At 42.2% G+C, this 16,675-nt stretch overlaps 1 protein-coding gene across 1 annotated transcript in view; it reads left to right on the forward strand.

Moving 5' to 3' along the window:
* The first annotated feature begins 2,358 nt into the window (after positions 1-2,358).
* thbs4a (thrombospondin 4a) overlaps positions 2,359-16,675 on the forward strand; it is a 125,960-nt gene continuing 111,643 nt past the window's right edge. The window contains exons 1-2 of the mRNA XM_043706705.2: positions 2,359-2,581; positions 13,159-13,365. Of these exons, the coding sequence (XP_043562640.1) occupies positions 2,500-2,581; positions 13,159-13,365 (289 nt within the window). The 5' untranslated portion in view covers positions 2,359-2,499. The remainder of the gene's footprint in view (positions 2,582-13,158; positions 13,366-16,675) is intronic.

Raw genomic sequence — 16,675 nt, forward strand, 5'->3', positions numbered from 1 at the left:
CACCATAACACCAGAGGTGGGCATGTTCACTGCTGTTCAGCTTTATTCATAACTGCTCAGATCCTGTGGCAGTCCATGGTCAAATGCAACAATGTCCAGACAACATTTAGACTGAACTGATAAGTGACAAGTAACGTTCATGCCACATATGTGCCAGGCTATATATGCAACAAGAATTTAATCATCATTAGCATAGCACCGTGGCGCAGCGTTTAGCACTGCTGTCTCGCAGTGACTGTCAGTGTGGATTTTGCACATTCTCTCCTTGTCCACATATGTTTCCTCCAGGTGCTCTGGTTTCCTCACACAGTCCAAAGGTGTGCAGGTTAGGTGGATTGGCCATGATAAATTGCACCATAGTGTCCAGAGATGTGCAAACTAGGTGGGTTAGCCATGGGAATATGGGGTTATGGGGATAGGGTGGGTCTGGGTGGGATGGTCTTCAGCGGATCAGTGCAGACTTGATGAGCCAAATACTCTCTTTCTGCACCATAGGGATTCTATGATTCCAACACTCCTTTACATTCAGTGGCATCACCAGGACTCAATTCCCCCAATATCATTACCATTGACCAGAAACTGAACTGTGCTGGCTGTATATAAACTGTGTGTACAAGAACTGATCAGAGGCTGTGAATTATATAGAGGATTCCACAAAGGCTGTCCAGAGAATACTACCCACTTGTCTGAATGAGTGTAGTTCCAATAACACTCAAGAAGCTCAACATCATCCAGGGCAAAGCTAACTGTCTTGATTTAACATATAGTCCCTCCTCCACTGATGTATGGTGGCTCTGGTGTGAAACAATTCTCAAAACATTCTTAGAAAATATCTCTCAAATCCACAACACCTAACCACCCAAAAGGATCCGGTCCAGGCCACACACCATTTTACTTGGAACTGTATTGTCATTGCTGCACTGTCACTGGACAGTGATAAGATCTTGGAACTCTCCTCTTAAATGCATGGTGGGTGTAGGGACTGTAATGGTTGAAGGAGATAACTCATCAAGGGCATGCGTGCATGGGTTATAAATATAAGCAGCATCAGCCACATCTTTAAAATGAATTTTCTAAAAGTACCTCATTTTGCTACATTAATAGCAGTATAAAAATTCAAGTTGTTGCTGTTTCTCCTCCCTGGTCTCTTCATTCATGCTGACTCAATATGTACAAACCATGACACCTTTGAACCTTACAACATAATAATTAATACTATTAAAATTCATTACCATTTCATCTCATTCTGCCCAAACCATCCTTTCTCTACCATTGAAATCTTTAAAGATAGAAAAGAAAGGTATTTCCACTAACATTTCATTTAGCCATTAGTTATTGCTCAGTGCTAGCACTCTCATCGCCAGGTTAAACGTGTGGATTAAAGTCCCATTCCGGTGACGAGTACAGAAAGCTGGCCTGATAGTTCCACGCAATACTGAAGGATCACTACATTGTTGGATGCCTCACCTTTAGGATAAACCAGGTCCTTCTCAGATGAACAAACATGATCCCAGTGAGTTGAAGAATTCTCCCCAAGTGCACTGGCCAATATTTATCTCTGAACCAACATCAATGAAATTGATCATTGTGGTCGATTATTGTAGTCACATTGCAAAAGTGACTACATTTTAAAAGTATTTGATTTGCTGTAAAGGCACTATATACATGTATGTTATTTCTTTTTCAGTTTTTTATGAAGATAAAGGGGTAAAATTAGGCTTCAGCAGGGCAAAGTGTGCTGAAAGGGCTTGTTTTGGTCAATGCCCCTTTAAGAAATGACTAAGGTGTGACAGTTCAAGCTTTGGAGATGTCAGTGTTGAACTGGGGTGTACAAAGCTAAAAATCACACAACACCAGACCTTTGCTATAAATTCTGTGTCTTACAATTTTATTCTCCGCAATCATCTGATGAAGGAGCAGCGCTCTGAAAGCTAGTGCTTCTAAATAAACCTGTTGGACTATAACCTGGTGTTGTGTGATTTTTAACAGTTCAATCTATCCAGCTAGAAGAATGTATCAAATCTCTCTTTAAATTCACTTTCCATCTTGTAATTTAGCTGGATGAGATAAAGGTAAATTTTCTCGTAATTCATTTCGTGTTTGCTGGACCACCCTGAAGGGTGGCCAGCTCCATACTTTAACGAATGGCCGTATTTTACAACTCACATCAGGCTGTAAGATTGAGGTAAGCTTCTGTTCATAATGAGCCATTATCCCAAGAGTGTAAGAGGCAAGGCAAATCCTCACACATGTGGAGAAACTTTTTTTTTGTCGTCACACTTTCTCAGTGTGAGGCGAGCTAGTGAGGGAGTTAAAAAGGAATGTAGGTCAGTCAGCTTTCCGTCACAGCACAGCTGGACACAGGGCAGTATGTCCCGGTGGCGTTAGTAACCGTGTCTCTAGCCACTTCCCCCCCCTCCTCTAAACCCAACGCTTATCGTATTCTAGCAATACCACTTCCCAGCTCCTTGAAGTACTGACTTTCAGGACCCTGAAGAGATGAAGTGGAGGTCTGTGTTGCTGATTTTCCGATTCCTCTTGCAGGCAGCTCCAAGCTTTTCCGCCGATTCGGAACCAGAAAGTGAGTATCTGAGGTAACTGAAAGAGAAAGGATTTGATTTTGACTTCGATTGCGAAAGGTCTTGCAGCACTTTATTGGAAGTCCTTGCGCTCCTTTCTCTAATTGCGCCCAATGTAAAAATTCGACTACGCCTCGTCACCGTCCCACACTGTAAAATAAATCCGGACTGAATTAGTAACCCAGAGAAGTAACGTGATTTCAAGAGAACTGGTGGGGACGGTGAGATTATCATCAAGATGTTAAATGGTACACTGTGATGGACAATCCAGAGATGAGCAAAGGGAACTTTAATTCTAAACAAAATGGTACAAGACTTCCAAATTAGCTCATTCTTTGAGATGTTTACTGTAACAAGGGAGAGGTTATACTGAAGTTGTTACTGCATGACCTGCACCCATTCAGATCCTGTCACGTATTTCAATGGGATACTTTGGCCACTGTTGGGAAAGTATAAAATGAATATGTTACGAACCTATAATCGTAACCATTTGCTCTTTTAATTGGATAGTCATCTGTTTAATGTTAGTCTGTTATATATAATTACTTTAGATTGCTTTGGAAGGTGCTTTGGGATACAGCAATTCAGAAACCTCTGGGGCTTATAGTCTGGCCATACACACGCCCAGACTCCAGTCAACTGAGAGAGAGTTCAGTGCCAAGTAAGGTACACCATAAGAACATCTTTGTTTCAGAATATCGCTGTTTCCCTTTCGAAAATCCACAAAAAAATGTACTAATTGCCATTTTACTTCCGCAAATCTGAAGTACTTTATAATGAGATTAGGCTCAATTCGTGTTGGAGCTCAGCCCGTGATACAAGATTACAGTTTTCCCATCCAGCTATAATGGCTGGGAAATGCGATCCCACGCAAAATGACTTTGCTGTTTAAATATAACCAAACCAGTAGTAATCAAATCAGAAGGGAAAATCTACCGGAGTATAACGTTAAACGCCCACAAAAGCGGGTCATATAGGTTTAATTAGTTATGAAAATAACTGTAAATCACTGTATTTGTTGCAATTCCGTTCTGCCACTATTTCTTTTATAATGCCGGCTCGCTATGAAGATTAGCGACGGGCTATGGATCATGCAATACTGCAACGGAGTCGCTTCATGTTGAAGGAGGATTGGCAGTCCTTTTGTACGAGGAACGCTCTGATTTAGTATCTGACCTTCTGAGCCCTGTGTGCACCCCTTGATTATTAACTTCCCAGTGTTTCTATCAGTGAGATCCAATCGTTCAATTAGCATTTCACCGTGACCATCTCAGTAATTGTTTCCGTAGCGGGAATAATGTATTGAAAACATCAAAACGATTGCGTTTGAGACGTCAGTGGGAAGTTGGAATGACAAAAAATACAAGATGAAAGTGATGGTTGGGTATCCAAAAGGGTAAGAATTTAAAAGAAGTAGTAATCACCATCGTTCTTAAATGTTGCTGAAGCATCCCTCTAAGAAAAATTCATACTAGTTTTAAATTGGATATTTTAAATTTGTGACCGGCTAGATTAACATTTATTGCCTATCCTGAAATTGACCTTGAGAAAGTGGTGTTGTCTATGTGGTGCAGGTGTACCCAGGATGCTGTGGGAGTTTTACAATTTAACATAACCACAGTGAAGGTCCAGTAATGTGATTCCAAATTAGGATGATGTATGGATTGCTGAGACTCTGGGGGGGGGGGGGGGGGGTGGAGAAGTGGCAGGGAGGGGCATGACAGGGTGGAATTTGCTGGTGATGTTCTGGCTCATCTGTTGCCCTGGAGTGCTGAAGATCTTCAGGGAGGTACAACTACTTAAAGAGCAACACAGGAATGTTCAGAGTTGCTAAAGAAAAGGAACAGAGAAATGGGCCACAGCCGAAAGACACAACAGCTGCAAAGGTTCCTCTCCTGGCATAGGTTGAAATGAAAGACAATATTAAACAGAATGGCCATGTCTCACAGTAACAAAGGTTTAACAAACCACAACAGCTATGAGAAGCTACATTTCTGTGATTGATGGTGACAGACTGTGTTTCAAAATGTATGCCACACTAAACCTCTCCAAAGAACAGAAAATAAAACTGAGTGCCGAAATTTTGAAAGCCTAGAAGGCATGCTTTGAATCACAAGGGAATGTAATGTATGAATGATCTAAGTTCAATAGTAGGGCCAAAAGTGAAAAGACTCTATTGATCTATACATATTTAGAAATTTATTGTCATGTGTACTTTTGAAAAATACAATGAAAAGTTTTTTTGTTTATAAGAGACCCTACCATGGTGCCTGTATTAATGACAGAAGTCATACTGAATAATAAAGAAGTAAAATTAAGACCAAAGTTCTTCACAGTTCAGTTAACGGCTCCTGGGCTCGGAGGAACCCTGTGAATTTGTGCAATTCAAAGATGATACAATTAAAAACTGAATTTTCTTAGCCATAAGAAATTCTGTGATAGCAGCTCAATGGTTATGAGCAGATAATCTGACTCTTGAAGAAGTTAAAAATATGTTCAGAAACTCTGAGCAAGTAAGTCAGGGAGGTCTTGCTAAAACTGTGCAAGGCACTATCCAGACTGCAGCTAAAATACTATGAATAGTTTAGCCCCTTTATCTAAAGAAAGATGTACTGACATTGGAGGCAGTCCATGGAAGGTTCTCTAGGTTGATCCTGGGTATGTAGGGATGTTCTCATGAGGTGTCTTTGAGTAGGTTGGAACTGTACTCATTGGAGAGAGATCTTTATTGAAAAATGTAAGATTCTTAGAATCTTGACAGGGTAAATGCAAGGAGGTTGTTTCCCCTTATGGGAGAGTTTAGGACTAAAGGGCATCATCTCTGAGTAAGAACATTCACAACACAGAGATGAGGAGGATTTTTTTTCTGGCAGTGGTATTGGATTAGTGGAATTCATTACTGCAAAGGCCTGTTGAGTCGAGGTTGTTACGCATGGTTAAGGCTGACACAGACAGGTTTCTAATCATAGGGGAATGAAGGTTTTTGGGGGAAAAGGCAGGAAAGTGGAATCAAGGTTTATCAAGGAACAAATTACTGTAGATGCTGGAATCTGTACTGAAAACAACAAATGATGGAGATCTCAGCAGGTCAGACAGCATCCATGAAGAGAGAGCAAGCTAATGTTTCAAGTCTAGGTGACTCTTCATCAGAGCTGGTGAAGTGTGGAGGGGACAGCATTTATGCAATAGTTTGGGGAGAATGGAGGTAGTGCTTGGAGGGTGCTGACGGAGAAATATGTTGATTGTTCAGGTTAAATGATTGTAATGTGAGAATGGCAGAACAATGGTGTGTCTCCTGCCAGATTTAGAATCATAGAATCCCTACAGCGTGGAAACAGGCCTTTTGGTCTAACAAGTCCACATTGACCCTCCAAAGAGTAACCCATCCAGACCCATTCCCCTACCCTATTGCTCTACATTTACCCCTGACTAATGTACCTAACCTACACATCCCTGAACACTATGGGCAATTTAGCACGGCCAGTTCACCTAACCTACACATCTTTGGATTGTGGGAGGAAACTGGAGCAGAGGTCCTCACATAAAACAAAGGAAAGCATACTAAGCGTAAACAGTGTTTAACTGTGAGAAGCAATATGATTTCCCTTGGAAGTATTAGGCAGGAACAAGATAAAAATCCTATCGCTTTAATCTAAGAGATGATTGCAGCTATAAAGGTGTTGGATGATTATTCCAGATGATTACTCCAGAAATGTTGAATGAAGACATGGATGATTCAATTGACATGTTAGAGTGGGCTATTAGGTCACATCTAAAAGAGACTCATGGTTTGTAAGTGTTGCAGGAAGGAAGTATCAAATGAGTATGAAGTGCCAGATAGACGGTGTGGTGCTTCCTGCGACATAATGAGCTCACAAACGTCTGTAAAATAAGACCAAATAGAAATCCACAATAAAGCTCACAAATATACCGTTGAGACTCTATGATGGAATGACTCTCACTTGATATGGACAATTTACTCTGACAGACCAAGGTTGTGTCAAGAATGAAGAATTGGAATTCTAGATATTAGACATGAAATTACAGCTTCAATCTCAACAGGAACAAGTCAAAAGCTCAGGGACTAACCTTATACCTGCTAAAAGACATTTAGAGTGTTCAGCACACAATACTGACTGACAAACAGGCAAACAAACAGCGAGAAACAGAAAGGGTCCCACTGCAGGAGTGCATAGGAAACTGGATGCCATTATCACCGCAGGAAAAGATTGCCAGAAACTGTAACTGAAGGAAAAGGGATCTCTAAGGCAACAGTGGAAATCAGCAGTCAGCTGAGACAATCTTGAAATAGTATCAAAGGGCACATCATTTCAACCAGCAAATGTTGGATGAAAAGTTGACAACCTGCATTTGGGTCAAGTATACAAAAAAGCTGATAAAAGAGGGACTAAGTAAAATAACAAACAGTTTGTTAATGATTGACACTAATGTTTGTATATGCCTAACTTGGATAGCTCAAAACACAAATGCTACTGCAAAAACAATTACTTTTCGTTTATTATGAAAAAAGGGATATTTGGACTGAAATGCAATCTCGTACAAATGATCTCCCTAGCTTTCTGTTGTCATGTGATTTTTATCATGAGCTGCACCCTATAGGCATCCATCCTACAGCCAGATTATTAAAAGAGTTGAATGCTTCATTGATTGCATTATAGTGAGGATCAGGTCTCAGAAATATTGGGAAGTGCACCCAAGCAATTAAACTAATTAGAAAATTAAGGAACAATATTTTCAGTGTAAAAGGTTGATTGATCGTAATCCCAGCTGATAAATTGCATTTAAAAATTTGTAAATACATACAATCTCAGAGTGGTAAAGAATTTTAATAGCCTCTAAACATACAGAGATTACAAACCAGATTCTTAGTGGTCAGAAAGATTTCTCCCATAGTCTCACAATCGTGTTAAGGATTTAACTTGATGCCTGGCTCTTTATTTATTCATTGGATGGTGGTGTCACTGGCTACGTCGGCATCATTTATCCATTAGCAATTGTATTTGTGAAGGTGGTGGTCAGAAGCCTTCTTGAATCATTCAGTTTATGTGATGTAGATGCACCCACCATACTAGAAGGAAGAGAGTTTGAGGATATTGACTCAGTGGCAGTGAAGGAACATGGTCATGCAATTGAATGCAAGAGATTCAATCTTGTTGGACATGGTCATTGCCTGACACTTATGCACCATGAATGTTACTTGTCACTTATCAAGCACGTTATAAATTATGTTGGTTCTGAAATGGTAAATATTCATCTTGCCTTTGCTCCACCCATTCTACTAATGTCGCATAGTTTGACAGTGGCGACAAGGAGTTTTCCACTTGCTTTTGGAGGGAGCAGATTACCTGTATCAGTTCCCTAAGTTCCTAGTAATTATGCCTGACTAAATGTAGTTTAGCCATAATGTAACAAACCTTCTAATTCAAGAACAATACTTCTTCTGTAAATAGCTGAAAATGTGTTGCTGGAAAAGTGCAGCAGGTCAGGCAGCATCCAAGGAGCAGGGGAATTGACGTTTTGGGCATGAGCCCTTCTTCAGGAATGAGGAAAGTGTGCCAAGCAGGCTAAGATAAAAGGTAGGGAGGAGGGACTTTGGGAGGGGGCATTGGAAATGCGCTAGGTGGAAGGAGGTTAAGGTGAAGGTGATAAGCCGGGGTGGGGGTGGGGCCAGAGAGGTCAGGAAGAAGATTGCAGGTTAGGAAGATGGTGCTGAGTTCGAAGGTTGGGACTGAGACAAGGTGGGGGGAGGGGAAATGAGGAAACTGGAGAAATCTGAGTTCATCCCTTGTGGTTGGAGGGTTCCTAGACGGAAGATGAGGCGCTCTTCCTCCAGCCGTCATGTTGCTATGGTCTGGCGATGGAGGAGTCCAAGGACCTGCATGTCCTTGGTGGAGTGGGAGGGGGAGTTGAAGTATTGAGCCACGGGGTGGTTGGGTTGGTTAGTCCGGGTGTCCCAGAAGTGTTCTCTGAAACGTTCCGCAAGTAGGCGGCCTGGTTCCCCAATATAGAGGAGGCCACATCGAGTGCAGCGGATGCAGTAAATGATGTGTGTGGAGGTGCAGGTGAATTTGTGGCAGATATGGAAGGATCCCTTGGGGCCTTGGAGGGAAGTAAGGGGGGAGGTGTGGGCGCAAGTTTTGCATTTGTTGCGGTTGTAGGGGAAGGTGCTGGGAGCCTTCTGCCGCATCTGCCGCATCTGCTCCCAGGAGGACCAGTTCCAATACCAGATGGCCTCCTTTTTCAAAGACTGCAATTTCCCCCCAGACATGATCGACGATGCTCTCCACCTCACCTCCCCCACTTCCCGCTCCTCCGCCCTTGAGCCCCTGCCCTCCAATCGCCACCAGGACAGAACCCCACTGGTCCTCACCTACCACCCCACCAACCTCCATCTACATTGTATCATCCGTCGTCATTTCTGCCACCTCCAAACGGATCACACCACCAGGGATATATTTCCCTCCCCTCCCCTATCAGTGTTCCGAAAAGACCACTCCCTCCGTGACTCCCTCGTCAGGTCCACACCCCCCACCAACCCAACCTCCACTCCCAGCACCTTCCCCTGCAACCACAAGAAATGCAAAACTTGCGCCCACATCTCCCCCCTTACTTCCCTCCAAGGCTCCAAGGGATCCTTCCATATCCGCCACAAATTCACCTGCACCTCCACACTCATCATTTACTGCATCCGCTGCACCCGATGTGGCCTCCTCTATATTGGGGAGACAGGCCGCCTACTTGTGGAATGTTTCAGAGAACACCTCTGAGACACCCGGACCAACCAACCCAACCACTCTGTGGCTCAACACTTCAACTCCCCCTCCCACTCCACCAAGGACATGCAGGTCCTTGGATTCCTCCATCACCAGACCATAGCAACATGACAGCTGGAGGAAGAGCGCCTCATCTTCTGTCTAGGAACCCTCCAACCACAAGGGATGAACTCAGATTTCTCCAGTTTCCTCATTTCCCCTCCCCCCACCTTGTCTCAGTCCCAACCCTCGAACTCAGCACCGCCTTCCTAACCTGCAATCTTCTTCCTGACCTCGCCGCCCCCACCCCCACTCCGGCCTATCACCCTCACCTTGACCTCCTTCCACCTATCGCATTTCCAATGCCCCTCCCCTCAAGTCCCTCCTCCCTACCTTTTATCTTAGCCTGCTTGGCACACTTTCCTCATTCCTGAAGAAGGGCTCATGCCCGAAACATTGATTCTCCTGCTCGTTGGATGCTGCCTGACCTGCTGCGCTTTTCCAGCAACACATTTTTAGCTCTGATCTCCAGCATCTGCAGTCCTCACTTTCTCCTAGCAGATTCTTCTGTAAATACTCTACAGTGGTCATCTCCAGATGGCAAAGCCAAAGGAGGTTTGGCAGCAGTGAACTAGCTCAAACAACTCTAACCTAATATCATACACTGGTAGAGATGGCAATACCATAAGCTGCAAGCAGTGGTCTTCTAGAAAGAAATACTTCAAACCAAGCAGGGATATTGCCCAGGAGTGCTGCCTGCAAGCATGGACTGTTTCCTTATTTGGAGAATTATGAACGGCACTGAACACAGTGCAACCATCAGCAAATATTATCCCTTTTGACAATAAGTGGAGAGATCATTGACAAAGCCCCCGAAGACGAATGGACCAAGGACACTGCTCAAGAACTGATGCAGTGCGCTGAAGCTGAGCCAACAACTGTACTGTTTTCCTTTGTGATAGGTATGACTCCAATCAATGAGATTTATACCATATTCCAATTGACCTAAATTTTATTAGGACTTCCTGATGCCATATCAGTCAAATTCTGCTTTGTTGCCAAGAACAGTCACTCTTATTCATTATCACAATTCAATTGTTTTGTAACCCATGTTAGGAACAAGGGTTGGTGACGATTCGCCACGGCACATTCACCGCCGCCCATTCGCCACTGCCGGTTCGCCACCAGCGTTTCTCCCCTGGGGTCGTTTGACCTCTGGAGACAATGCGCCACCGGAAAGATATATATGTAATGATTGTTTTCCCTCCCACCTGTTCTTTCATACTTCTCAGTCCCCTTTATTTATACAACAACATAGTACATATTGATAAAAAAAGAGGTGAAATAAATATAATTTTATTAGTTTATACATAATCTATCACAACTCAAATTAAGCATCAATGAGGATATTGCTTAGTAAGTGTCACTTGATAAAACTACAGCTGAAGATTGAAAGTAAATGGAACAGACAGGTCACATTGGGCAATTTTACATGTGTTTTGGCTTTTACTGAAGGTAGCTTACTAGGACTGCATCTAGGTTTGGAGCACAGCTGGATGTTTCATCCCAGCCTTCGCTATGTCAAGTGCCAGGTCTCGGTAACAAGTGGAATTCATCAACTTGACTGAAGACTGACATCTGTGCTGTTCTGAGCTAAGCAGTTGGCCAAGATGGATTATCCACTTAGATAAAGATGGTTACTAACACTTTATCCGTGTCCTTTACGCTGATGTTCTGGGCTGTCTATTCATTCAGAATGGAAGTGTACATAGATCCTCCTGTTAGGCATTAGTTGAAGTATGATTATTCACTGCTGTTGACAACAGGATGTGGAAGTACTGCAGCGCTTTGATCTAATCAGTTGGACATGGGAGTGCTTAGCTCTCATGTTATTAAATCACATTTGTTGACCTGTGATATGGCATCATCTAGTCAGTACCTCTAGTTGTTTAGTTTGGCAGGAAGAGTGGGAAAGCAGAATGTCACTTCTGGAACCCAAGGTGTGGAGGGTTTTAGATAGCCTTGTGCCTGAATCAAAAGAGTTAGAAAGCAGATACAGCACATAATCAAGAAAGCTAATGGGAGGAATTGATATAAAGACAAAGATACTATCTTTCAGTTAAGCAGAGCATTGGTGAGACCTCATTTCAAATACTATGTGCAACTTTGGTTTCCTTATTTCAGGAAGTATGCTGAAATATACTTCAGGAGCTGAGGCTGATCAGAGCAGGCTTTGATTGATACCTGGAATGAGCAGGTTATCTTATAAAGAAGGTTTGTACAGGCTGGGTTTGTTTGCTGTGGAGTTTAGAATAATGGGAGGTGACTTAATTGAAGTGTATAAGATGGTCTTGAGAGGATGGAAAGGATGTTTCCGCTTGCGAGTCAGACCAGAACTAGGGACACTGTTTTGAAGTTAGAGTTTACCCTTTTATTGGTAAAGTGAGCAATATGCCAGGACATGAGATTACAGACTTTGGTAAAGTTCAATGTTTGGGGCTGTTGATAGTTCATGAACAATCCTCCCTCTCATTTTCAAGCTCCCTCTCGTAACGTGGTGGGTGGATAGGTGGGGGAGGGGTGGGAGGGTGACGGGGATTATCTTCCTTCCAACTAGCCTTCTCTTCAAAACCTACCCTCCAAACCCCCATCCTTGGCCAAACCCACCATGCCTAATCATCCTGATATAGCTGACTGTAGGGTTCCACTGGTCCCCTTTCCTGCAATCCTAGCAAGGGCCACAATTGAGCTTTTGGTCTTGTCCTGATTGCCAGCAAATTGGATTGGCCAACAGCTCCAGAGGATGGAAATTCTTCCCATGCAAGGGAGTAAATCTCACTGTCCATAAATGTAGCCCACCCACTCTGAGAGATGGCTGGGTGATGGGTGTAATTTCAGCCGATTAGCAGATAACCAATTTAAGATTGTCAGTTGGTCTTTCAGCGTAGTGCACTTGCATGAATTGGCAGATACATATATTAATACATAAAGTCAACTGGTCCCCTTTGCATTCAGAAAGAACCTGTACACAAATTGTACCTGTTTCAACTCAACAAAACAGTTGATAGCCATTCTCTAGTCCATTTCCTAGGGCAATGCATGATAAATCAGAGTCACCTGCTTGAATTAAATTTAAACTAAGTTTGGCAGTTAACTCTCATTCATCATGTGACTGGTGTATTCTCCTGGGCAATGTCTCGACCAATTAGAGTTCACTCGCTAAAATAATCAGCACTCTCTTCTCAGTATGAAAAGGTTGCTTTCTCTTTTCATTCATATTCCTTGCAAATTGTCTCCATGAATGCAAGACAAAATGCTTTGATGAAGTTTGTCCTTTTCAGCAATAGTCTAGATTTGTACTACCCAATGCGTATACATAATCCCTGTTATTGTGAGATGAATGGACATTATAGCTAGACTGGCTTTTAACATTGCAGCTTTTGTATGTTTCTAATAATTGTATAGTCCCAATAATGGTTCCTACTTTCTGTTAGAAACAAGGAAACTTAATTATTTAAAAAGCATCTGGATGGATATATGAATAGGAAGGGTTTGGAAAGATATGGGCCGGCTGTTGGCAGGTGCAACTAGATTGGGTTGGGATATCTGGTTGGCAAGGACAGGTTGGTCTGAAGGGTCTGTTTCCGTGCTTTACATCTCTATGAGTCTATGAGTGACAGAGTAGAGATCTTAAAGTTATTTCTACTCTGTATCAGTCATTTATCTGTTGGTCCAGCGTCACTGTTTAAGCAGAATTTTGGAACATTATGTGCCTAATGAGCTTTTTCTTTGAAATTATTTTGCAGTTCTTGACCTTCTTTCTCTGTCAGAGCACAGAGGTTATGTGGACCTGCTACAGCAAGCTCTGACTGAACCTCCTGCAGTGAATGAATTCTATATCCTGGCAACATTCAAACTGCAACCAAAGACACTTGCTGCCATTTTTGGGCTTTATTCCACCAGAAGCAACATTAAGTACTTTGAATTTTCAGTGTTGGGTCGACTGAATAAGGGTAAGAAGACGAGTTTTAATCATTTTCAAAAATTAATTTCCAGGATGCATGCATCACAAGCAACACTGGTATTTATTTCCCATTTCGAGTTGTCCTTAAAATGTTGTGGTGAGGTCTTCTAAACCAATCAGTTCGCAGGAATCTCACCTCTGCATCAGAAGGTTGTGGGTTTAAGTCCCACATTTGGATAAGAGGTTAAACCTTGCCCATTACTTCCACATCATAACTGACTACACTTCAAAAGGATATCATTCTGGGATCTCCTGTAGTGAAAGATACAAGTAATGCATAAACGTTTTTCAAGTCTTTTCACGTGGCTGAGGGGTCCTATAATACTATGAGGAAGAGATGCCAGTGTTGGACTGGTGTGGGCAAAGTCAAAAGTCAAATGACACCAGGTCATAGTCCAACGAGTTTAAATAAACCCGTTGGATAATAAGTAAACCTGTGCGACATCTGGCACGAGGAAGAGAGTTGTAGGAGTTTGGCCGAACAACAACAAAAGAGAACAGAAATATTAGTCGAAGGCACAATGGTGTTTAACCTGGAGGGTGAAGGTGTTTCCATGCACCTGTAACCCATGTCCTCCTGGTAGGTGAACCTTCGGGTTTTTGACACACTGCTGAAGAAGCTTTGGTAAGTAGCTGCAGTATACCCCGTCAACCGCAGTCACTCCCACCTCACTGCGAGAATGCTGCCCCTCTGCATACATTTGATAGAAAGCTGTAAAGAGGCTTGGAGTCTCGATGATGTATGGACACTGATCTGGATTCAAATGCAATACCACGCTAAAATATAAAGAGTATCTGCTTCATGCCAGCAGTGTAGTTACACTGTAAATGCACCTGGTGGAAATGTTCCTATCCTGCATCACTTGGTTCAATATGACCAAGGTTCAAAACACCCTATACTTCTCTGTTAAGAGAATCTGTATGTTTCTGGCCCAGTAAGAAAGGAGGCACTACTGGTTCCAATTCTGAGGAAATGAAGAGGATCAAGTGACATTAAGGGAACATTTAGGAGAAAATGATCATAGTATCATTAGATTAGATTAGCTATGAAATACATGATATGGAGGAGCTAGTGTTGGACTGGGGTGGACAAAATTAAACATCACAAACACCAGGGTGTAGTCCAACAGGTTTATTTGAAAGCAATAACTTTTGGAGTGCTGCTCAGGTAGCTGTTAGCTATCTGATGAAGGAGCAACACTCTGACAGCTAGTGCTTCCAAATAAACCTATTGGACTATAACCTGGTGTTGTGAGATGTTTAGCTATGAGATAGGATAAGATACAATCCAGAATCAAAATAATTAAATGTGAGGACAGGTAAATTATAACAAAAGATTGGCTTTCAATACTACTTACAATATTGAGATAATCCCATGAGATTTGCCACGAAAAGGAAAAATGGAACAAATCAATCCTGAGCACTCCAGGTGAGAACAGTGAAGATGAGGAATCTGGCAGATGTCAGGTGGTTGAATATAGAAGGTTCAATTAAATATAGAAGGTTCAAAATGGACGTAAAGAAAAGAATAAGAGAAACATGGTGAGAAAGAGAAGAGACTGGCAGCTAACATATAAAGTAATCCGATGGTCTTCTACAGGCATATAACAATTAAAATGGTGGAAAAATGAGAATCATGGTTGACTGTTAATCAAAAAGAGGATATAGGCATGGAGACAAGAGCACTGCTGAGATACTAAATAAATATTGGGATCTATCTTTACTGACAAATATACTGCTGCTCAAGTCATAGTGGAAGAGAATGTAGTTGAGATTCTGAGTGAGCTAAAAGTTGACTTCTGTATGTTCCTATAAAGAGATTGTACTGGAAAAGTTGGCTGTGCTTAAAGTTGGCTTATTGTCCAGAGTTCAGAAGAATAACAGTATTCCCATTAAAATACTCAAGATCATGAAGGGGTTTGATAAGGTAGACACTGAGATATTAGGCTTGACTTTACATACCTCCCTCAAGCACGTTTTGAGCAAGAGTTGAAGTCCAAACTGATGGGCCCAGCCAGTGCTTTTCCACCCACCCTTTGGCTGACAGGCAAAACACCCAGCCTCCACCCCTTGCCCCATTGGTCACCCTTCTTAAAATGACGTATTCAGATTGTCTGACAACTCCTGGGGGAGGGTGCCATGTCTGACTGGCAGACTTCTTATTTGTCTGTCAGCTATGTACCAGCCTTACTTCTAGGGGAGGAGTGTTTAGGGGTAGTGATCCCACTTATCGTCCCAACACAGAATTCTGTTTTTTGTTTCCCTGAATGAGAATTTAGACAAAGCTCGTGGAACAAGTAGACAAGTTGATAGAAGGAATCTAAGTCAGTGAAGAATGAAACCATTCATTTATGTAGGAAAAATAATGAGAGTCAATTTAACATAAAGAGTACAATTCTAAAGGGGCAGCCAGAGCAAAGGGACTCGGAGGTAAATGTGCAGACATTACTGAAGGTGGAATACAGGTTGAAAAGGTGTTCATAAAGTATATGGGATCCTAGGCTTTGTCAAAGCTAGCATCTAGTACAAAACTAAAGAAGTTGCGATGAATTTGTAAAAAATTCCAGTTGAGTCTCAACTGGAATATTGCATGTTGTTCTGGATACCACACTGTAGAAAGGATGAGAAGGAATTAGATAGTGTGCAGAAAGGTTCACGAGAATAGGTCCAGGGATGAGCAATTTCAGGTAGATAGATGGATTGGAGAAAGTAAGCTGTTTTACTTAGAGAAAAATAAAAGATTTGGTTGAAGACTTTTAAATTAAGAAAGGTCTGAACACAATAGAGAAGAAGAAAATATTACTTACCACTGGTGCAAGGGTCAGTACCAGAGGGCACTGACTTAAGGTGATTAGCAAAAGAAGCAACCAGTGGCATGAGGGGAAATATTTTTTACAGTGTCTGACATATTCTGGGTGAAAGAGCAATGGAGGAAGATTAAATCCAATTTTCAAAAGAGAATTGGATAATTATCTGAAGTGAAAATATTTCTACGGTGATGGAGGAAAGGTGGGGGAGAGGGACTAATTGAGCTACTCTTCCAGAGCACTGGTACAGTCCTGAATGGCCTCCTTCTCTGCAGTAAACTTTCAATGAGTTTACGGTTCTCTGACATTCTGACCACATGTCTGCTCCATCACCAAGACTGTTTCCTTGCACCTCCTAAAATTGCATCTTCCCAGTCCTGCCTCAGCTCATTTATTACTGAACCCCTCATTCATGACTTTGTCATCTCATGATATGACTGCTTCAATGTTTTTGTGACCAATTTCCCCTTTTCCACTTACACTAACTTGAGC

The sequence above is a fragment of the Chiloscyllium plagiosum genome, unplaced genomic scaffold (genome assembly GCF_037043375.1).
Source record: "Chiloscyllium plagiosum isolate Xiang-an unplaced genomic scaffold, Cpla_swu_hap1 HiC_scaffold_2, whole genome shotgun sequence".
Lineage (NCBI taxonomy): Eukaryota > Metazoa > Chordata > Chondrichthyes > Orectolobiformes > Hemiscylliidae > Chiloscyllium > Chiloscyllium plagiosum.